A 22,347-nucleotide genomic window follows, 5' to 3' on the forward strand; every position below is an offset into this window, starting at 1 on the left:
GTGTAAATTAACACCGTTCAAGGCTTACCAGTAAATTAAGCATAGCCCAAAGAAACATGGCAGTGTTTAAAAATAGCACATGACACTTTACTTACCTAGCACTGAGAAACAAGCTCTGGCTGAGCCATCCACCACAGTCTCGGGGAGAACCAGCAAGATTGGCTCTGACACTGACTTTTCTGGGATAATAAACCAGATCAATTTGATTACAGATCCAGATATATCTACATGCATGGGTAGCAACTAAGAGAGTGAAACACCATCGCCTGCACAGGGGTTTCCTGCCTTCAAAAAATCTATTCCTCTGTAATTTTGTTGTGGAAGCTTCCCTGCAATACCCTCACACACAGACTGACACAGATTTCTACATGACACTTTCCAGCCTATTTATCTGGCCAGTTCTGCTTTGGTGGACAGACTTGTCTTACTGCATGGTCTGGTTTGTGATTTCACACCCCTTGAATGAAAGACGTTAGAGATAACACTATTAAATCCCAGATATTCTCTCTCTACAAGGACCTGGCCAGCCTCAGTTCCTGAGAGATATACTTTTACAGCCTCAGCTCTTCTCCTTTAGGAAGAATTAGTTTCACTACCAGTTGAACATACATCTAAGTTTGTTCAAATTCATCAGATCCCTACACCTTTCTTCTCAGAGTGAAGCATTAACCAGCCTTGTCTTCTCCCTTTGTCTTTAGTCTCTACCTCAGCAAAAAAAGTCTTAGAAAGCAAAAGGCTCTTACCAGATGCACAGAGCACAGAGTTGTAGGTAGTTTCCACCTCAGTTCCTTCTGGCTTGGGGGAAAAAGGCAAGAAAAAAAGCAAAGAATGAGAAACAACAACAAAAAGGAAAAGGAAGAAATATTAAGAGGGAAACTAAATGGGACTCTAGGAAAATTAAATACTTATAAATTCTCCCATTGTAATAACTTGATTGTACCGAAAATTTTTAGAAATCACTTACAAAGATTTTCCTCTGTGTGCTAAACTGAGGGTAATCGAGGACTATAACATATTGGCTAATTACAAGCATGAGATTTAGTACATGTTATTTCCTTTCTTATTACTGAAAGAGGCCCTGCAGCTTCACAGTTATAATGCGGGTAACATGCAAGACGTTGTTACTGACAGTGCTAATAGAGTCACAGAGCTCTGTCTTCCAAGGTGCTGCCCACCTTGGCACAGTCTATCAGAGCTCTTCAGACTGTGATGATGGCTGAGTGCCTGGGACACTGGTAGGATATGTCTGCAAGAGCTTTGACAAGTGACAACTAGAGCCCTCCTATGGACCCATAGGTGAGATGTTAAAACAGCCCAAATTAAAATATATGCCAGTCAACTGATGATTGTATCCCTCTTCTAGCCTAATTTTTGAAGTCGGAAAAGAAGCCCTGTTTTCTGTTGGGCTGATTGGAAGCATTTTGCATAAAACACAGTAATCCAATATTTACTAGATAACATATTTTGCCAGAGTTTATTTCAGTGAGATACCCAAATTGTTTTTTTAAATCTCCAAATAGGAGAGTTCCCATCGCTTCATTACTGGTTCCCAACTATTGCCAGCTGAATTTTTTTTCCAGCATGTAAACAATGGTATGACCTCCTCTTTCTCACACAGTTAAAATACATTGTCTCTCATTCTTCAGTGTGAAAAGACAGGAAAAGATTAAAAGACTAGGAAAAAAAAAATAAAAAGCTTTTTTGGATAAAATATGACAGAGCTAAATGCTTCTGTTTTGAAAAGGCACCTTCTTGTCTGTTTCAGTATGTCATTCTGAAATGCAACTAAATGACAAATCCATGGTTTTGTTTGATTTTGAACATTTCAACAGGAAATTAAAACATCCAAAGCTGTAACTATTTGAGAGATTTTCCCTTCCAGCTGAGAAATTCCTAGGTGAAAAAGCATCCCGTTTCCCAGCTAGGTCTCAGCAAGGGTCGGTTTCCGGAGGGGCAGGAGGATGCCCCGGGGGCTCTGACACATTCCTGTCTCTCTCCCCGGGATGCACTGTCTGCTGCACAGGATACTGACATCCATGTGTCTGAGACAATGCAGCTGCACCCCGAGCAAGTTACACTGTATCCACCCCTGCTAATTAATTGTTTAGCCTTAGATTCTAATCTCTGATTCTATCTAGTCAGGGTTTGCTGTAGATTAATTACCTCATTACACTAACAGGATAAAACCAGTAATCTCCGAGACACTCTGACACAAGTCATTTGCTTATTGTTATGTTCACTCCCTTGCCATCTTGGAGAAAAAAAAGACTTTGCAGTCCTGATCTTCCAGGATCTTCAAAAAAAAAAGTAAACACACTTTTTCCTGAAGGCACATATGAAATTAGGAAGGTTTTCTGAAACATTAAAGTTATTTGTGCCCTGATATACAAAATGCACTATACAATCAAATTTATTTGTAAATAAGTGAAATTAAAAAAAAAAATGCATAACAGGATTGTTGTTCCATCATTACATTCAGGTTAGCAAAACATTTTCTGAAGTTGTATATTACATGAATTCTAGTTCTGCCTTGCTGAAAATTGGAATGTCTGCAATGTAAGGAGGAGTTGCAATTTTATCTATTCCTCCTGACTATAATTTTGTTAAATATGATTATTCCTTCCTGTTATGCATAAGATTGACAATATTATGATGTGATATTATATAGATTTCACTATACAACAAGCTAGTTTGCTATTAATATCACAGGGAGTCTTATACTGTGGATTAATTTTATGACTGGCTATTTATCATGGGATTTTACCATTGCAAAACACTGCTTAAGAAAAAAAATGTAAAAAAGACTGCAAAAATAAAAAAAAATAGTTCCTACTGTTTTGAACATTCTTGAAAGTGTAATATAAGTAATTCAGAACAATGATGGTAGTTTTGTTCGGAAATATTTGTAGACTGTGGTGATTGCTCCATATTCCAGAGTACTGGCCATGTGCTGGAGGAAGTTTTCTGGCAAGTCTTCCATTTGCAACCTACCCCTGTGATTTATTACAGGTAAAATTAAGGAGTTCTCTTTTATCTCCCAGATGATGTATCTGGGATAAATCTGTCATTATTGCCTGCCTTACTATGTTTGTCCCACAATGTAATGTAATACCCTGCATTTACTATGAGATGGCAACATTTTGAGTTATGAGCTCTACTGGCCTGTGTGAGATTTATCAATGTTTCTTTTATAAATGCATGCAGAATAAGAGTCACACAAACCACAAGTGCTGCTATCATGACTAAAACACAAAACCTTTATCATACAGCAACTGTTGCCATGGAGCATTAAATTATTATTCCTTTTCTGTGCCCCCAAACTCAGCAGCCCACATACCTCCACCAGCAGCTGTCTGATGACCGTGTCCTTCCGCCCTTTCTCAGGGGTCTCCACGATGGCATTCCCGCAGGGCTGCTGGTTCTGCAGGGCCTCAGTGCCCACCGAGAGCTCCACCTGCCCTGTAGGAAACAAGGGTCAGCCAGCCCTGCTGGGCAGCGCCAGGGAAATGTGAGATTGTGATTGAGCTGGTTACTCTCTGGTGCATTACAGAGAAGCTTTTCCAAGAGGAGAACTAAACTTGAGACAGTGTTTTATCTTGATCCAGCTGCAGCCTTCCAGGCTACCTCCTTTGTGATGGCCACCCTAGCAGGTGCTAGTCCATCAGCAAGAAGAGTAGTGGAGGTGCAGGTCTTGTTAGCCAAACGGTCTTGTTCTGGAAGGCTTCACAGAAAGCAGTCTTTGATTGAGATATTTCAGACCCAGCCACATTAAGCTAAGACATTCTCAGCTCCACAACAGGAATGCCTGAGCACTTTACTTGCACAGGGAATTTGTGATTTCTGTTCAAATGTTAAGGAAACTATGGCCCATAACACTTAAATAGTTTGTTTAGGACCTGGAAACTACATCCCAGTATAGTGTCTCAACTGCAGGACTGGACTTGTCACTTCTGGCATGCACAAGGTCCTTCCAGACAGGTTTGCAGACAGCTAACTCCTCACACCAATGATCTGATGTCATCCACAGATATCTGATCCCAGTATTTTCCTGTTGTTTGACTTCTTACCTAGAGATCTTGGTGTTACTGCCCAAGCCACAGTTTTCCTTTCATTCATGCAGATGCAGTAGGATTCTTCTTGCATCTCTACTGGCGTAGTCACAAAATGAGTGGATTCAGCCAGAGACACACTGACCTGTTGTTTGTACAGAGAGGTGTCATGAACATTGGAACTGCAGAGAAACTGGAGACTGCAGTACATGGAAATGGGTAGTGGAGTTGGTTTTACTGTGGGACTGAGCACCTTATGGATATTGCACATAAAGAACTAGGTGATAAGGTGGGAAAAGACTGAGATGTGTACAATTGTAAGAGATTGGGGAAGTGTAGAGAACAGGATGCGTACCTCTGGAAAGGAAATAGATTCTAGGAAAATGGAGAGCATGGATCAGTTGTGTGAGCAAAGGCTCAGTGCTCTTTATTGTTTCAGCTTCATTTCTTTTAGAATAAGAAAACTGTATTTTTAATAAATTGAGCAAAGGTGATTTAGATTTTGTTCAAATCACTTCCCAAATTCCCTCTTATCATTTTTGTTGGTGGAAGAATGCAGACAAGAATAATGAAGCTATCACTGCTCAGTGACTTAGGGGCAGATGTAATAAAACACAGGAAGCCTATATATTCCAGCAAATCTGGTGTGATACTTTGTGACATGTTTATATAAGACTAAAGGCTGAACACAGGTATCCACTCTGGTGAATGCAGAGTTTCTATATGGGTATGCAATGACACTGTGGTTTGTGAATAACCTAAGTTTCATATTTCTGTAGGACAACATAAATCTGTGATGACAAGGCCAGAGACCTCAGCAGCAGAGCTTTGTGTTCTGAATCCAACACGGCACTCAAAACTTTGTTGGAGAACCTTATTCCCCCTTCAGTATATAAGAACTCCTACATACACACACATACATGAAATTATAGTCAGAAATCGGTCATTTGTCCTGGGAAGCCATGGTATAGGTGGCCCATGTAGCTTTCCCTAAACTGTCAGACTGAGCAAAGTTGTGACTGTCTCTTACCCTGATGCAGGCGGCCAGGTAGTTGAAAACTGTGGCTTTCAGTGTGAAGGACTCACCACGCACCACAGAGTAGGGCATGGTGAGCTCTACAAAGAAGGGCTGGAAGGCTCTGAGGGACACTGTCGGGGACAGGCCAAAGCCTGTGTCTGCCGAAGTGCAGAAGGCATTGGCTTTCCACTCAGTGATGGTATCGGGGATGGTCACATTTAGATCAGCATTTCCGTCAGAGCTGGCGAGGGACAGATAACAAAATTTCAGTTATATTCTGGTGATCATCTATGTTTTTTTCAGCCTACTGAACAACATCTGCTGACAGCAAACTGCTGACCAGCTGGGATATGGGCACCGGCTTTCACATGTCCTCCCGAAGCATCCTATACTTAGTGACCTTGAAAAATCCCGCTAGCTATTAGAAATACTCCTCTCGCTGAAATACTGATACTTCCATTGAGGCTTAAATATCATATAAAGTTTTGCCCTCTTGACCACACTCTGCATTCCCATAAACACTTACTTCACTGAAACTATGTCCCAGATCCATGTCTCAGGGAAGTATTTCCGGATGGTCTCCACAGGACTGTCAGCATTAATATGTTCTGTTATTTCATAGTCTAAATCTTCAAGCAGATTCATTGCAGTGACTAGCAAGATTGTTCAAGGATGGAAGAAAGAAAAAGACACGTCAAACTCCATTCTAAATCAGAAGGATACTTTCCTTCTGGGTAGTGGTTATTCTTAGCTAAAATTTTACAATTGAAAGAACAACTTTGAAATCTTGGCCATGGTAAACAAATGTATTTCTCTGTTGTCGTCTAAATATTTCATTTTTCCTAATGTTGCTGCTCTTCTTATAGAGATTGGATGGGGCTGAGCATTTTTCCCCCACTGCCAGCAAACCCAGCGGTGCCAAAGGAGCCATGTTATTGAGGGTACATTTCTATTGCAATACAAAGTCAAATGTAGAACTTACTGCCTCTAGATAATACATAGTTTATGAAATTGGGTTAAAGAATTGATTGTGTTTATACATGACCAGAAACAGAAGCCACACATAGTCCTTTCCAGCTCCATCTAAGATTCTTTTGAGATTAATATGGGTCTTTACATCTCTGGTCATTAGTAAATAAACAGTTCCAGAACAAGGAGATGCTTTCTCACAGTGTTGCATTGTGTTGTACATTATGAAAGGCTTTCAATCAGCCTTAGGAGACTTTATATCTTCTAAAAGCAGCCAGATGTCTCAGGCCATTCTCTGAAGACAAATCCTGCATTTCAAAACTACCTGATCTGTTATGAATAGAAGTCTAGAATCTGTCATCGGACCAAAAACCTATCATTTTTTAATAGAAACTGGGATACTGCACCAGAAAAGTCAGTGACTGGAAGTGACATAGGTAAGAGTGTTTTGTATAGTCTTTCTAATCTCAGAACTATTCAGAAAAAGAAAAAAAAAAAAAAAAGAAGTAATATCACTATTCTATCTTCACAGTCTCTGAAACTGCACAGAAGTGACATGACCTACCCAGCCTCTTATAGTCATGTGAGTGGGAAACTTGGGAACAGAACCAAATTTCTCAGCCTCCAGTGGTAAAACATCTACCCACATATGGTAACACCTCATTTGTCTTGGCCCACTTTTGCCCTAGTTGCTCCTCTAGTTATTGCTAGGATGTGACTAACTAGAATTAGAGACACCCTTTTTTAGGTTTCTGTAGCTGGACTCAGATCTGATGGCAAAAAACCCCTACTACTTTCTGCTGGCAGACTGTTTTAGTGTCTACAGGATCCCTGCTGTAGTGACTGGTGTGGCAGTCACTGAACACACACAGTTCTAGCCAGGCACATCTGTCTAGCTGGGGATAAGCAGGCAGAGGTGTATCAGTTTCATATTTCAGGACTGAGCCCAGAAGGGAGTGATTCTGAATTAGGTCAGCATATCTGAACAGAATCTGATCTGCTTGGTGTAATTAATATTCAAAGAAGTAGATGGAAGGGAAGAAGCAGGGTGGCAAATTTTAGATAGTTGTGTGGGAGGTAAAATGAAGAAGGTACTAGAACCAGTGTAACTCCTTTCCATCATGTGTCCTGGGTAATGCTGGCAGATTTCAGGCTTACGGATCTTGCTGCTAGTGAAGACTTTTAAGCCCAGTTCCTAGTAAATGAAGAGAAGAACAAAAAATATGTAAACACACTTTTGAAAATAAACCATTGGTATCGATAACAAAGTGTTGTATATAGATGCCAGATAGACTGGTTCAACCCCGATGTTGAGGCTTTATCATGTTACACTAATCCTAAGGCTAAATCCTAGCATGATCAGATGGAAGGCTAAGGCCACAGGTCTACCTTGGGGACATCTGCCTGGATGAAAATGACATGTGTGAAAAACATTGGATTGAGAGTACTCAAAAAGTCTTGCGCAGGACTCTTTAGATGGGTATAGGTGGATATATGTGTTATCAAAGTAACTGGCAGTTTATTAAACATCTATCTACACCAGATAGAGAGAGAATATGCATAACTGAGGAAGTGCTTCTAATATTATGGCATGCAAGGTCACTTCTCAGGAGTGTTTCCTTACTCAAGCCCGTTTGTAGGTATCTCTATGAGCAAGGAGGAGACTTTTCGAAGTTGTAATGCTTCAGAGAAGCATTCAGGTACCAGTGATGGGTTACATAGATGCAGAACCTGGGCCTGGTAATTGTCTTGCATACAAAATTTAGCAAGCTCAGAGCAAAGTTCATTAAAAAGTCATTCAAGAAAGGTGAAGAGACTGAATTAAAAAAAAAAAAAAGAAAAAAAGAAAAACAAGGAAATGTGAAAAGCTGTTGCTTACTTTGAGAATGTCATAGGCATCACCTTCGCCATCAGGAGAAATGGGTACATAGACAAATCCATTTAATAACATGTTGTCAAGTGACACACAAGGGTTTACATTGTCTTCTTCCAGGTAGTAGTCCTTGAAGCTGTAACCACGCATTTCCTTCAGTGGGAGAAGATCATACACCTGGGGAAATGCAAAGAACCAGGGAAAAACGTGCAAGTCAGCACTTACAGGTATGCAGACACTACCTAACACTCCATCGATAAAAGCCAGCTTCTAAAAAATAAGTGTAGTATATACAACTATAAAAATATGTGTCCCCATGTCTACAGTGGTGTTAATAGGTACATGGTTGGTTCTTGTACTTGCTCATTTGCAGAAATAGTCAAGACTTACAGAGCTGGGAGAGAGCTCATCTTCAGGCTTCATAAGGAGAACGCTCTTGTCCACAGCACGGAGGGCACACAGGGACCTTGATGAGGTGTGCAGTTGCAGGCGTGTGTTGGAGGCAGGAAGACCTTCCTTGGGTACAAAACTCAATCTGACCTGCAACCCCAGAAGGAAGTTAAAGTAGCCACTTGTCTAAACACTGTTACATGCTATTATACTGAAGCATCTAGCCTTGTGAACTGAGCTCTGCTAGTGCCTTCCAGTTCTTCTATTACATATTCAGCTTTGACCGATGTAATTAATATCCACCAGTGATTCTCTTTCTTGTTCTGTCTTGCTCCACTTTTTATAGTTATGGCTTTGTAATTTATTCCGGATTTTCAGTGACTAATCCTCATTCAACATCCAGTCAGACCATTTCATGAGCCCATTGTGAATTCTGCCTCCATTCTGGAACTCGTAACTGAACTACTGGCCACAAGACAAACATGGATTGCATAAACCCTGACTTATACTCACTTTATTGGGGAGGCAAAGTTCAACCTGGAAATCTGCTGAACTGGCGATAACTTCCCCACTGGGTGAAGTGGTATATACAAGCATCTGTGCCAGGGGAGCAACTGATGCCTCAATAGGGAAGGTCAATTGAAATGTCCCATAGCCTAACAGAGAGAGAAAAGGTTAAGCAGCATACAAGTAGTTCTGGTACATGCATTTTCTTTATCCAGATAAAAAGCCAAGTTCACTCATGCTGAAGGTTTTCAGTTAGCAGACGCAGGAATACTGACACATGACAGGAGTCTATGGCTGTCATTGAAGACACCTGTATTCAAACAGATTGTGTAATAGCCAAATGAGATGAGTTTGGTGGGCCTCAACTTGCTTTCTAGATTCTCCCCCGTTAACATCTGGCACAATTTCTTGGTGTTCCCAATCCCTTCTTTCCTCAAATTCCAAGATTTTCTGCAAGCCACAAAAAATAGATGAGGGAAAAAACATAGAAATAAGAGACCGTTGTAATGGTTCATGTCACAGTCTGGACAAGGTGATAGAATATCTCTTGATATGAGCCAGGGTGCTAGCTTAGTCACTGCTACTAGTAAGGATGCAGAACTTTCTATTAACATGCAACACCAAGATCCATATCTTTCCATATACTGTCTGCACTCATTGCAGTGCAACTCCTTCTCAGAGGCTTCCAAAATGTCTCCCTGGGGACAACAGTCTTATTGTTGAAAGACTTTTAAAGATGCATCATAGCCAGTCTCAGTTACTGTGTAACCCTTGGACATTTATATGAATAAAATTAAATGTACTCGTTAGAATACAGGTTTGTATGTGTTTGCATGCTTATAAGGGAGAAACAGTACCAAAAAAATGAAGGAAAGTGAGAGATAAATAAAAGGAAACATGCTCTTCTTCCTGCTCACTGTATATATGAGTCTCACAACACTGTTAAGCATCCACAATCTGAACAGGGTAGAGTTGTCAGCAGAAAACTTTGGTTTGAGGAAAAAATGACCAAAACTTTATGCATATTTTTGGTTGAATTTTCTAACATTTTCTTGTCAAAAAAATAGCATCTGACAGAACTCAAAGGAAACAAAACTAACCCAAGCCACTTCATTTAAAGAATACATTTTATGTTTGAACTGAAGGAATTTCTCTACATCCTCCCATCCACAAATTATCATCAGATATGCTGAAAATGCACGGTTCTGCTCACCATCTCCTGGATTCACACTCAGATCATAGGTATCTGCTAATACAATGCCTCCCTTGGCCATCACCTGTGTGACAGAGAAACCTTCCTGTAATTGTCGGTACTGGTGTTGCAGAAAAGGAGAATGAATATTCAATGAATTAACTGTAAAGTATGAGTATGAATAGCACTGCCAACAGTGAGCAAAACCAAGAAGATACCAAGAAAGCACCAGACTGGAATTTACTGGGTCTTTGGAGACAAAAATATTCACTTCCAGGAGAACCATTGTTTCCTTATTAGTCAGACCTGGTTTCCCTTTTGTACATATTGCATATATAGACCAAATTCAAATGGGCTTTGCCTCTGAGCACACATAAGTTTGGAGGTCATATGCACATTTCTAGCAATTTGCAACAGACTGAGGATCAAAAGTTCTACACATTCCACTCTCAGTTGTATTATGAAACAGCCTGGAGAAAAACATAGTCCAGACTAGTTTCATAACTCACACAGAGATGGAATAGAAGAGCACAGGCTGCAAATTATACAAGCCTCAATAAAGTACCCGAAGTCAGACAGTAAGCAACAGCGTGACTGTTACCTGCAATTTCCTAATTTCTAGTAAATGTTTACTTTTTCACAGTCAAAACCACCTTTTATGCAATTAATTTCCATGTAGGATATCTATTCCATAGCAACATAGTTCAATTTCATGTTGTGGGATCCACACCTATAAAAAAGTAAGTTCCCTTATTGTTTGGTTACCTGCTAATGTAAATACTTAAGACCAGCTTTCCCAGGCTACAAAAATAAACAGGAGTCTTATGCTTCAATTTGTTGTTAGCAGTCTTGAAAATAAGCACATGGCCATGTCTACCACAGGTTTCTATTATATTTTTTGTAATTTCAGTCTAAGCCCCACCCTGGTGTTCTGTACAATCCATCAGAACATTACTATCTGTTCCATGGTTTTCTTCTAGCTCTCCAAGACTACTCCCATTTCTTCTGCCAGTGCCATTACATGGCATAACCAGAAACACAAATTTAGGGGAAAGAATTTGTTTGAATATTCATCTGATTCTTCCTGTTCTCCCAAGCAAAACTGATAGATCACTGTTCAGTCACAGCTGAAAAAGTCTCTCTTCTTACCCCCCTAAATGAACCAATTTGTGGATCTTCAATGCCAGTATTTTATACCCTGTTCCAGTTCCTGTGATATCCCAAACTTTCCATCATTGCCTGATATACGACCTAAGCTCTAAGCTTATTGGGCTTTTTTAGTACTGTAGTTAGAGGAGTCGCTTTAGTTTCAGTGGTCTGATGACTACCAAAGGACAAAACTGAGTAAGAGGCAGCTTTCTTCCTCATCTTTCATCTTCTTGTAGGATGCTGGTTTCTGAGCTGTGACCATATATGAACCAGAATTTGGAAAGGAGGAAACTGGGAGTGGAATATTATGAAGTGCATCTTGTATGGCTATGCCCAAGACAGTGCTCTCTGCATCAACATTTTGTCTCTATTCTGTCAATAAAACATATACACCATTACTCATGTCTGCACACAGAAGATGACATTAGAAACGTTATGGAAATGTGTTTAAATCCCATTGCCACAGGACATGCTTTCCATTTCAAACTCTCTCTGTCTTTACTGGTTAAGGACTGAGCGTATAGCAGTGCTGTGGTTGCTCAGCATGGAGAGCAGCTATGTATGTCACAGTGCTCTCTGTGACCATAGATCAAAGTAACCACCAATACTTCTTACCAAATAGTAAATGACGATTTTCTTCTGCTCTCCTATGGCCTCTGGTGTGAAGACATAGTGCACATGGATCTCTGTGGGGGAGCCACAACTCAATGTCTCAGGCTTTGGCTCAATTTTGAGGAAGCTTTTACTGGGGGAGTAAAACCGACTTATTCTACGCATGGCATGCTCATATGAAGGTGTGATCCAGTTGTTGTCATAACAGTTCAGCTCAGGTTTATGATCAGCCTGATAATGAAGAATAAAAGTTTAATAGCTGACCAAAACCAGGTAACAAGTCACATGAAAGTCCACAGGAAAACTCTGGGTATGTTCTGTATTTGCCATTCTTAGAAGAAGGTAAAGAGCGTGCACAGGAGAGTCAGAGAAGGGAGGTGACCTGCCAAGAAAATTGCTTTGTTTTCCACTGGCAGAAAGGCTGATAACCCATGGATAGATATTTCCCCTGCTGGTAAGAAAGACAGAGCCTCACCCCAGTCCCTCTGCCCTGCCTCTGTCACTCACTCGGATTTCCAGGGAGGCTTGTGTGAAGGTGGTAGTGTCTATGGAAAACCAGGATTGTCCCTGCTCATCCGTAGTGTAATTTCCTTTGTATTTGTCTCCATCCACAGAAATTGTGATGGTTTCATTGGCAATTGGAGCATCAGTGCCATCTACCAGTTTCACCTAACAGAGTAAAAGCAAACTTCAGGTTTTAGACCAAAACCAGAAAACAATTCCCAAGTCCTAAAGCCTTTTCCCTCTTTTCCTCCTTGCCAGGCAGGTTGTTTCTTTACAGAGAAGAAAAAAAGACATGAATGTGGAAATGTGTGAGGTGAGTCCTGAAATGTTTGAAGCAGCAGACCATCTAATTGGCCCAGGGAAATTATCTGTCAGGGCCCCATGTTCCTCAGGAGATTTTCATTCCCCTGATCAGCCTCATTTGGGACCTCCACCACCTATCATCTGCTTCTTGGTTTGGGAACTCCAAGTTCAGACTTGTGCCTTTCCCCAGTCCTTGACTAAAGCTACATTGGAGGTAGACCTATAGTCAGCTCTTTCTCCTGCTGTTCCCATCTGGTTAACTGAACTTCCTCAGTTGAGCTCAGCCCTGACTCATGACATCACATTGTCTGGTGGACACTGGACTGTTGGTGGAACCAACCCTGCTCTGCTCAGTCTGGTTGGGTACTGTGGGATCTTGCTGAGCAGGTCACTATGCCTACCTGTGTTGTGATCACCTTTTGCACCTGGGTAACGTTATCTCGTGGAATAGCCCAGACTTGCTGCTCTCTCATGTTATGCCCATGTGTCAGAACAACAGGCCTTCTGTTCTTTACTGGGCTGGGTGCCAGAAGGTTCAGGGCCATGTGCCTGTCAGAGTGCCTCAACTATCAGTAATTTATCTGTCTGTGCAAAGGCACAGGAAAATGGACCATGTCATGTGCACACACTGCTACTCCATCTGCTGGGATTGTGCACTTGCAAGTCTGCAATACCCTGCCATTCATTGTCCAGGGTCTCAGAAGAAGTTCCCTACCCTCCCAAAGAGTGGGATCCCTGGTCTGTACTGAGAGTCCAGCAGGTCAAAGCTGATTTTGCTCATGATAGGTGTGATTCCACAGGAGCCTGTTCCAGTCATCTCTGTTCCTGAAAGGAGGCACAGTAAAGAGAGACTATTAAGCAAAAGCAGCATTTCCAGACATGTTACTCCACCTTCTTCATCTTTGGCAGGCCCTCCTGTTATGGCCTGGCATCACTTTGACATCTCCATGTGGTACATACCTGTGCCATCTTCTGTGATCTTGCCTTGTACCTCAATGCTCATCTCATATCCCCTGCGCTGGAGCTGAAATATCTTGGTCCTTACTACACCAGAAACACAGCCACGAGTGTCTGCCTAAGCAGGGGATTGGAGACAAAATTGGAATTCTGTGAACAAATTTGGTGGCTGTGAGACAGGAATAGATACCTCAAATCCAGCGTGCTTAACTTCTGTTCATGAAATCCCAGCCTTACGTTCTAGTGTTGTCTCCAAGACCAGAACTTGTTTACAGTCTGTTTCCTAGTGTTTCATCCACACATTTTCTGTGTTTTGTGAGGTACCTGACACTCACTTCTCCAAGGCACACACTGGTTTCCTTGTTAACAAGATCCTACCTTAGTTCTGTTTTTCTTCCTGTTTCTCCTGTTGTCTTCACTCTTCTCCTCATTGTCCTTTCTCCTTTCTCCTTTCTCCTGTGCTTGACCCATATACAATACTACCTTCTTGTTTCCTGCTCCTCTTCTTTGCTCCTTGCTCCCTGACAGTTGCTCCCACAGTTACAAAGTTCTTTCACAGATCCTTTTCTCAGTTTCGGGATCAATAGCAGGGACCTCAGAGCTGACAACTGGAGAACTGTCACTAGTTTCAATCAGGTCAGAATTTCACCTGTGGGGTTTTCTTCATAAATTCTGTTTCCAGTTTAATGACTCACCTCTTCTTAAGCATGCCTTACTCTGTTTTACCCTGGGCAGAGTGCTGTCTCCCAGCCACCACGAATTTGGCCACCCTTAACGTTGCCTGTTACCCATAAGAAAGACCCCTACATTTTAATCTTGGGACTCACCTGCCTAGTGAATTCTTCACATACAGCTTCTGCTTCTTTTCCATAACAATTTGAAGCAGAATGGGAAAATTTTCGGCACACTTGGACATTCACCAAACCAGGAACAGGTTTCCCATAGGTATACCTTTAATCACAAAACGTTAAACAATATTTTAGATGATGAGACAGTCAGAATCACACTCAGAAACATCTTCTTAAAGAACTTTGTGGATGACTTCCTAATATTTCATCTTAAAGGCTGACTAACTTGGTATTTTAATGATTCTAGTGATTATATTTCCATCATGTCCGTGGTAAGATTCTTTCATCATCCATTCAAATCTATTCTAAGTAGAAGGTCTCTGCAGGAATGCAGAAAAAGATTACAGAAAGTTACTTCAGCCAGGAGTATCCTTGTATCACAAACTGCTCAGGGTTCAGTGCAAAAGTAGAAAGGCAAGCAGGGGCTCAGAAGGAGCAATTTATGAGTTAAAAATGAGAACACTTGGTTTACACCACCTTTTTAAATTATGTCTGACCCAACAGCTCTGAGTATTTGAGGATTCAGGGTTGGCAGAGAAGCTCTAACTGAAGAAATGTAAAGACAGAAAATGTACCGTGAACTGGGAGGAGCAACCTGCAGATTAGTTTGACATTATCTTTTAAAGAACACAGAGAAGACCCTTCATTTTGACTGTTCAGGCCAAGTAGCAGACTCAGGACTGAGAAGGTGGAACAATCATGCACTACATGTCTGGGAAAAGAATGAAAAGCCTTCCCCAGTTTTTCTTTCGGTCCTCAGCAGAAAAGAGGAGAGTAGGTTGAGAAAGAGAGATTTACTCCAGCTCTGTGACTCACAAACCACAGACGGACACTGGAAGCTCCTTTTCCTTAATAGTGATCATCTTGGGCAGCTTCACCAGGACCTCGTACTTGGGCAGCACTAGATGGGAGAGAGAAAGTCTGATATGACGAGAGTGAAGGTGAGCTGTATACTATGCAGCAACCCAAACACAGAACCAGGATCATCTTAATATGAACAATCGCCTCTCCATGGTCTTTAGTACAGCTCTGCTACTCCTTCCCTAGGTTTTCTCAGTCTTCACTACTGTTTGGGTCTAGCCAGAGTACATGTCTAATAAACACCAGAGAAGTTTTATTACAGAACTAGGGGTTATACTACTCCCTGGGGCAGGACATTTCTCCTTACTCAGTCTCTACCACCAGACTGTGTCTGCTAGTAGCATTTGTGGAGTGTTCTTTAAACTGAAGTTTTCTACCAAACGTGTTTTCTAAGCTTTTTCAGAAACAAGGAAGAAGAGGAAGATGAGAGAGGACTACAAGTGGAAAACCAAACTAGTGCAGCTGATGAGAGATGCAAAATAGGGTCACCAAAATATTGTAATCTCTCACTTTCTATCTAGTGCTACTTGCAACAAGCTGCTGGATCAAAAAGTGACTAAAACCAAGTCAAATGAAACTGGTCCCACAAGCCATTCACAGAAAGCCTGTCAGATCCTGTACACCCAAGAGCACTATAAGCAAATAGAAGCTCAGGCAGGTTGCAGAGGTGCCATAAAGCGAGCAACCACCTCTGATGCTCTGCACCTTCTGGGTCAGCCTCTCTGAACCTCATTGCCTGTGTATTCAGTCTCTCTCTTCTCCATGCCATTCCCAGGGAATCCCAAATTGAGAGGTCAAAGTAAAAGGCATTGCTGCCAACTTCGCACCCCATACCACCTCTCCTTACCATATTCCTTCACTCTGAAGGAGTGCTCCACATGGTATGAGAAGCTTTTTTGCACGACTATTTTGTAGGAGCCTTGGATAGGGTCTGAGGTGAGGGGGAAGGAGAGCTGTGTAAGGCCAGTCTCTAGTTCCACCCCCTGCCACTGGTACACACGGTTCCTCTGGGGATCCTGCAGGTGAAGATAAGTCAAGGGTACAAAACAGCACAGGAGAGTCCCAGGGACAGAGGAGTGGATTGCACATACATCCTGGCTGGGAAATGCCTACCTGTAATTATTCAATAATCTGTAAGGATCTGTGAGCACTTACCTGTCAGTTCTACAGAATTAGCATGCAATAAATCTTTTAAACACTGGAGGTCCTGTGTTGTCCCCCCCTCAGCTCTAACTGCATGTTTATGAAGGATGGGGTCAGGAAGCTGGGAAAGACAGACTGGTAAGGTAACAAGGCAAGGAGATGGATAGCAGGAGGTAAGTTTCAGTCTTCTTCACTCGCTATACAGCCTGCCAAAAGTATTTTTTCCACGCCTAGAATAGAGACTGTCTGGGTACTAGTGCATAATCTGCTGAGGAATAAGACAACTGGTCTGTCTATGGGACTGAGAAATGTACATCTGTAAGAGTCCAAAGGTTGCGGTGTGGTGGGGGAGTGGGGAGAGGAACAGAGTAAAGTATTTCCCATGAATGCATATACAGCTGAGAGCTCTCCCTTCTTATCTCTCCCCACTCCTAATGCTGGAGCTGAAATGTCATCACTACTACAGCTGAGTATTGTCCATTATGAATGGACTATCAATAGGCCATGCTCCAAATTCATCAGCTCAGCCCCAAATTTCTTGCAGAAGTCACTGAACCAGTGCAGTGGTGCTGCATAATTTCATGCACCCTTTCCAGTGTCCTCATCAGGATGGTTAATGTTTACAGTCTTTCATTTTCTCCCTGATCTTTGCATTGTACCTTGGTTGTCACCAAAAGTCTGTTTACTTTAGATAGGTATGTGGCTCAAGATATGTGACTGTGCATTTACTTTACTGAGATTTTATCTCAGGGCTTACTGAAAAGGGGACGTGAATGACATCCCCCAGTTGGAGTTCACTAGTCAGGGGTCAGAAGAGGGGGTCTTCTTCCCAAGAGGCACCTCAGGAGAAGGGCACTGTCAGAATAACACATCCCACAGCTCTGACCAAACCATCTTCATTGTCACCTTTCAACCTTGCTGAAAAGCTCACCACTTATTGTGAGAGACACCACTGATCTTCCTTGGAGAAGGAATTCAAGAAAATGTTTACAGATGGGCTTGTGAATTTGTTGCCATTTCTGTGATGTATTTATAGGGAAGGCCTGAAAGCCAGTTTGTTTGGTTTTCCTCAGAAAGGTGTGTTTTTTCTTTTCTTTATGACAGAAGCAATGGGTCAGGATGATAGTTCAGAAATAATAGGTTCACACTAGCTTCTGCCTCTGTGACAGGCTGTGATCAATTAGTTATATTAAGGGTGTAGACTGATGAACATTTATTTCCTTAACACTGCTGACTGTAAGCTATCACCCTTCTTCACTCATGACACCATTTCCTTTGGGCCAGCCCAAATTTCATGCAAGCACATGGCAAACTGCACTGCCAGATCTGATCTGGCAAAAAAAAAAAAAAAAAGTAGAGAAAAATGGTGAATTTGCTGCCAAATGAGTTTCCCACTCTACAAGACTGCCTTGTAGACATCTGTGAAAGCAAAACAAAGGGCAGTGCTGGACTGAGAAGGAGAATTGAAGAAGATGGTGGGGGTGGAGGAGCAGGCCTACATAAACTGGCATCAACAACATGGACAAACACCGTGCCTCACAGGCTGGAGCTGAAAACGCAGGATGGTCTTCCTAGTGATTTGGAATTGAAGCCTTTGATTGGTACTAACAAAAAAATTAAAAAATGTTATGAAATTATTCAGCTGGTTAGGCAAAGGCAGATGGGATTTCTCAAGGTAGTGGATAGAATTTATTTCTTCTTTCTCCTTTAATGAAATTTCTGGAATTGGACAAATATCATCTAATTGAAAGGGAAAGGAACTGTTCCACAACCTCATGGGAGAGCCTCAGCAGAAGGTAGTTCTGAAATGCCCTTCTCCACCTGCAGTTCCACAACACACACTCTCTTACTGTTCTTTCTCCAAATATTCACATATGACCAGTGGCCCACCAGTTCTGCAGCTCTGTTCTGGAAGTTTGCTGATGGGGAGAGTGAAAGCACTCTGACAGGAGGGTGGAAAAGAGGAGCATAGCCTGGTTTTGGCCCACCTTCTGCCTCCCCTGTTGTGAAAATAGCCCCAGATCTAGAGAGACACGGTGCAGAATGCTGACAGCAATCCCAAGCAGCAAGGAGCAATGACAGGACTGATTACACAGACCCATAACCACACAAACCAATGTAAGATTTGTGCATACTACTTTCAGCACTGTTTGTGCTGTTATCATGGCTTCAGGGTACATTGCTGAGTCCTTCCCATCAGTTTTCCACTAGATGTCCCAGATAATAATTGTAAATTCTGGTTTCTCAGCTGACAATGTGAGCACTTGAATCATTAACAGAAACATCCTTCCTATTAACTTTTGTCTGTCACTGAAGTTCAACTGTTAAAAAACAACAACCACCACCAAAACAAAAACAAAAACAAAAACAAACAAGCAAAAACAGACAAAAAGGGCGTGCTTGGGAAGATAGGGGACCTCTACTTACATGATTTTATTTCTTTTGTTTTGCTAGTTTGTTTAACACAGCTCTGTGGTGTCAACCATATTTGGCAGACACAAAATCTTGGTTCTGCTTGGCAAGAGGAATAAACCATTCTGATATGACCTCTATGCAAGATTTCTGTTCACAGCATGGCTTGCACTGATTAACTGCTCTGTTCCTACAGCACATTCCCTAATGAAAGAACCACTGTTGGAACTTATTTGATGCCCAACTTGGAACTTATTTGATGCCCAACTACTCAGCCTTCCTTTACACAAAGGAAAAAGGTCATGTGCCCATATTTTTTCCCTTGCACCTCAGCCTGACGACACCACTGCTGGAGACTACTACCTCTGTGCCTGCACATTCTGCTGAGATAATAGACATATATTTATCCACTCACCTGAACATACACAAATGGAAACTGTGGAGAAAGAACAAAGGAAAATCAGCATTAGAAATATTAGTTACATATGGATGGAAGTATTTCCCAGATTTGGACTGAAGGGCAGAAGAATAACCTTCTAAGAAGTCCTTTGGGTTCTTTCTTTTGTGTATGTGCTCTATTTCCATAGTTCTTGATGGTTAAGGGAATCTCTTCTATAATATTTCAGAGCCCCAGCTTCTTTATCTCACCACAGTATGAAAATGTGATGAAGTAAGAGCTTTTAAAGAACTTATCTGCATGAGGAGATGATTGCCAAATAAACTAAAAGATTGACTTATACCCCTAACCTGTTCCTTAAAACCAAGACCTTGTCATGCTGCTTTCTCTGCCTCTAAGCATGTGGTTGCACTCACTGCAGAAACAACTGCACATCTGTCACTTCCAATGGAAACTTGTCCCGGTAATTTATTCAATAAGGAGATCCCTGCCTACATGTGTAGCCACATACATCCTTTGCAGATCTGGTTTTAAACACCTATATCCCTATGAAAAAGGACATATGTTCCTCAGTCAACAGAGGCAGGTGGAATCTGTCCCAGGACAAGATATGGAATGGGTCAAGGATGGTGTGAGTAATAAAGTATCATATGCCGTAAAGGCTGTCTTCAGTGGTTCTGGGTGATGACAGTAATGGTGTTAATTGGGAATTAACCTCCTGGTTAACAACAAGGAATGATGGATCTACCTTCTCATTCAGCGGGTAGAAGTCTTTGTCCAGAGAGACGATCCGAAACAGAACTGAAGAGTGTAATGGAAAAGAAGAAAATTCCACTGTTAAATTCGTCGCCATTATCAGAAAATGTCAGTTTCAGTAATTTATGACTCAGATTCATTCCATGTATCAACAGGCTTTGAATAGAGATCTCTAAGTTATGGAAGCAATTATTTCAGGCTCTTTCTTTTGCAGATGGTGAGAGGTAGACAAATTTAGAAGGACAATCAGATCTTGGCTGAACTGAATTGTCCCTTGAGAGTGCCTGTCCTGCTTTGTTGATTCAGGTGCAGCCAAGGGAGACTATGCTTTGAAGTCATCTCAGATTCATGCATCTAGCTGAGTCAAATGAATCTGAGCCTATGCCTACATCTGGCTGAGATGCTGTGGCTGAAGGATGGAGAATAGGAATGATGAAGGTACCACATGTCCTAGATTTCAGATGACTGAAATAAGATTTACTGAGTACTTTAACTCCCACCATGAAGACGTCTGGGGCCTCTGGGGAATGAATCCTGAAAGATTTTCTGCTGTCAGAGTCAACACCAACCCAATTCCCTGTACCTGTCTGTCCAGGCTTGTAGATGGGTTTGTCTGTCTGGATGAAGACCAGGCTCTCAGAATTCTTGACTAGCACTGACTTGCGGCTTCTGAACCTCAGTGTCGCCCCCTTCACCGCCACAGTGAGAAATGCCACTGATGTGCTATTGGATTTTGGAAGCTAAGGAAAATGAAGAGGAGAACTGCTTTAGTAATTCACCCCATTGCATTAAGCCTTTGAAGGACTGAGTATTAGCTAGGTCCAAAAGTTCCCTAAAGCAATACCAAAGACTTAGTGCTGGAAGCAAGAGAAATACATTATTTGTCTCTTCTGTCTCAAGAAAATATCTTTTTTTTCCTTCAGGAACTGTTGAAATAAGAGATCTTCTCCATTTCCTTTGGTTTTCTACATGCTTCTTTTTCTCCTTCCAATACTGGAAGCCTTTTCCCTCCCTTAATTTGTAGTTCTTTAAATTTTCGTTTATATACTTTCCTTAGAGAAATATTGAATCTAGCCTTGTTCCATCATATGATTTATTAAAATTGAAATTAACCCAGATTAATTATTTAGAGGGTGGGACCAGTTACTTACATTATTCACCAACCAGCCTTCTACAGGAAACAATCATGAGTAAGCTCCGAAAGGAGACAAATGACCTAATGAACCTCACTGTCTTTAACAATTCTCCAGCTTCTATAGTTCTCATTCCACTTCACTGTTCTACTTCTGAAGCTTACACAGATCAAACAAACATGGGGTATGTCCTGTCCATCAAAGTTATAGGATGAAGGATCCCAAAAATAGTTCTCTAAGCCATACATGCATAGAAATATGTGGGACACAGAATTTGATAATGGTATAAAATTATTCCTAATAAGGTTACCACAGTCAGTTGTCCACATCAAATTCATTTTTTGTTTGGCTTAGCTTCGAAGTCTCTGACTGCAACATGTCTTATTTCTCATTTCTTGCCTGTTTAGATCTGATATGCCACATCAATAAACACAAGGGGTCATCCCACAGGGGTGAGATACTCACAGAAAAAGGGATGCAGGTGAACACATCCTTCTCTGACATCACATCATCAATCAAGCTCCTGTTTTCCCCTTGATACTCGAGTGTGGCACTCAGTGTCACAGACTCATTCAGGTGGGTCAGTTGAACACAGACCTTCTCAGAAGAATCTGTATGTATCAGAAAGGGCAGTAGCACCATATACTGCCTAGGAAGAGAAGGAAGCAAGAATCAGAAGTATCAGAAATGTAAAACAGTTTTAAGGAAACTACTAATTGAAAGGAAATCAAAGAATCAGCATGCCTAATCCAGTACTGTCCCTGTGTATTGCAGTGCATATACACATGAGCATTCATTTTAATTTGGGTTTTTACATATTAAACTGACTAACTAGCCTAAACACAGGAAAATGCTTGCAGTGGAAGAAACAATTTCTATGCTAATATAGAGTCCTTTACAAAGGATGTTTTTGTTCAGCTTCACAACAGGGAGTAAGGATGGTGTGAAAGGTTCAAGGCTGTCAACTGATTTTTTAATATCCCCACAATCTCCTATTCAGATTCAAAGGCATTAGCTAAAAAGGGTTGAAAATTCAGCAGTTTTAGGGTTGAAAAAACTATCCACTTGTCTGGTTTCTCCTGTTGCCTATCCAGGTTGCCAAATCCTTTTCACGCTGAGCAAAAATGTGAGCTCTTTCAGTTTGGGACCTTATTAAGATGAGCACACAAAGGATTTCAGAGAGCAGTGTTTTCTTGCAACACAAGTATACTTGCATCTTCAAAGAGCTTTTGACAAAGGTTTCTCACAAAAGAACCTTAAAGTAAGCTGTCATT

At 41.4% G+C, this 22,347-nt stretch overlaps 1 protein-coding gene across 4 annotated transcripts in view; it reads right to left on the bottom strand.

Moving 5' to 3' along the window:
- The window catches only part of LOC102087055 (alpha-2-macroglobulin), a 39,720-nt gene that overhangs the window by 12,636 nt on the left and 4,737 nt on the right, over window positions 1-22,347 (bottom strand). The window contains exons 2-23 of one of the 4 annotated variants that reach the window (XM_065048397.1): window positions 21,539-21,722; window positions 20,524-20,680; window positions 19,933-19,985; window positions 19,203-19,223; window positions 16,080-16,248; window positions 15,188-15,272; window positions 14,351-14,474; window positions 13,527-13,641; window positions 13,282-13,391; window positions 12,267-12,428; window positions 11,763-11,990; window positions 10,020-10,083; window positions 8,813-8,955; window positions 8,300-8,449; window positions 7,916-8,086; window positions 7,132-7,231; window positions 5,594-5,720; window positions 5,080-5,308; window positions 4,068-4,194; window positions 3,338-3,459; window positions 744-795; window positions 96-179 (exon numbers count right to left, since the gene is read on the bottom strand). In XM_065048397.1, the coding sequence (XP_064904469.1) occupies window positions 96-179; window positions 744-795; window positions 3,338-3,459; window positions 4,068-4,194; window positions 5,080-5,308; window positions 5,594-5,720; window positions 7,132-7,231; window positions 7,916-8,086; window positions 8,300-8,449; window positions 8,813-8,955; window positions 10,020-10,083; window positions 11,763-11,990; window positions 12,267-12,428; window positions 13,282-13,391; window positions 13,527-13,641; window positions 14,351-14,474; window positions 15,188-15,272; window positions 16,080-16,248; window positions 19,203-19,223; window positions 19,933-19,985; window positions 20,524-20,680; window positions 21,539-21,722 (2,777 nt within the window). The remainder of the gene's footprint in view (window positions 1-95; window positions 180-743; window positions 796-3,337; window positions 3,460-4,067; window positions 4,195-5,079; window positions 5,309-5,593; window positions 5,721-7,131; window positions 7,232-7,915; window positions 8,087-8,299; window positions 8,450-8,812; window positions 8,956-10,019; window positions 10,084-11,762; window positions 11,991-12,266; window positions 12,429-13,281; window positions 13,392-13,526; window positions 13,642-14,350; window positions 14,475-15,187; window positions 15,273-16,079; window positions 16,249-19,202; window positions 19,224-19,932; window positions 19,986-20,523; window positions 20,681-21,538; window positions 21,723-22,347) is intronic. The other 3 variants (XM_065048398.1, XM_065048399.1, XM_065048400.1) reach the window with 3 other exon arrangements.

This window comes from Columba livia, unplaced genomic scaffold, assembly GCF_036013475.1.
Source record: "Columba livia isolate bColLiv1 breed racing homer unplaced genomic scaffold, bColLiv1.pat.W.v2 Scaffold_82, whole genome shotgun sequence".
Lineage (NCBI taxonomy): Eukaryota > Metazoa > Chordata > Aves > Columbiformes > Columbidae > Columba > Columba livia.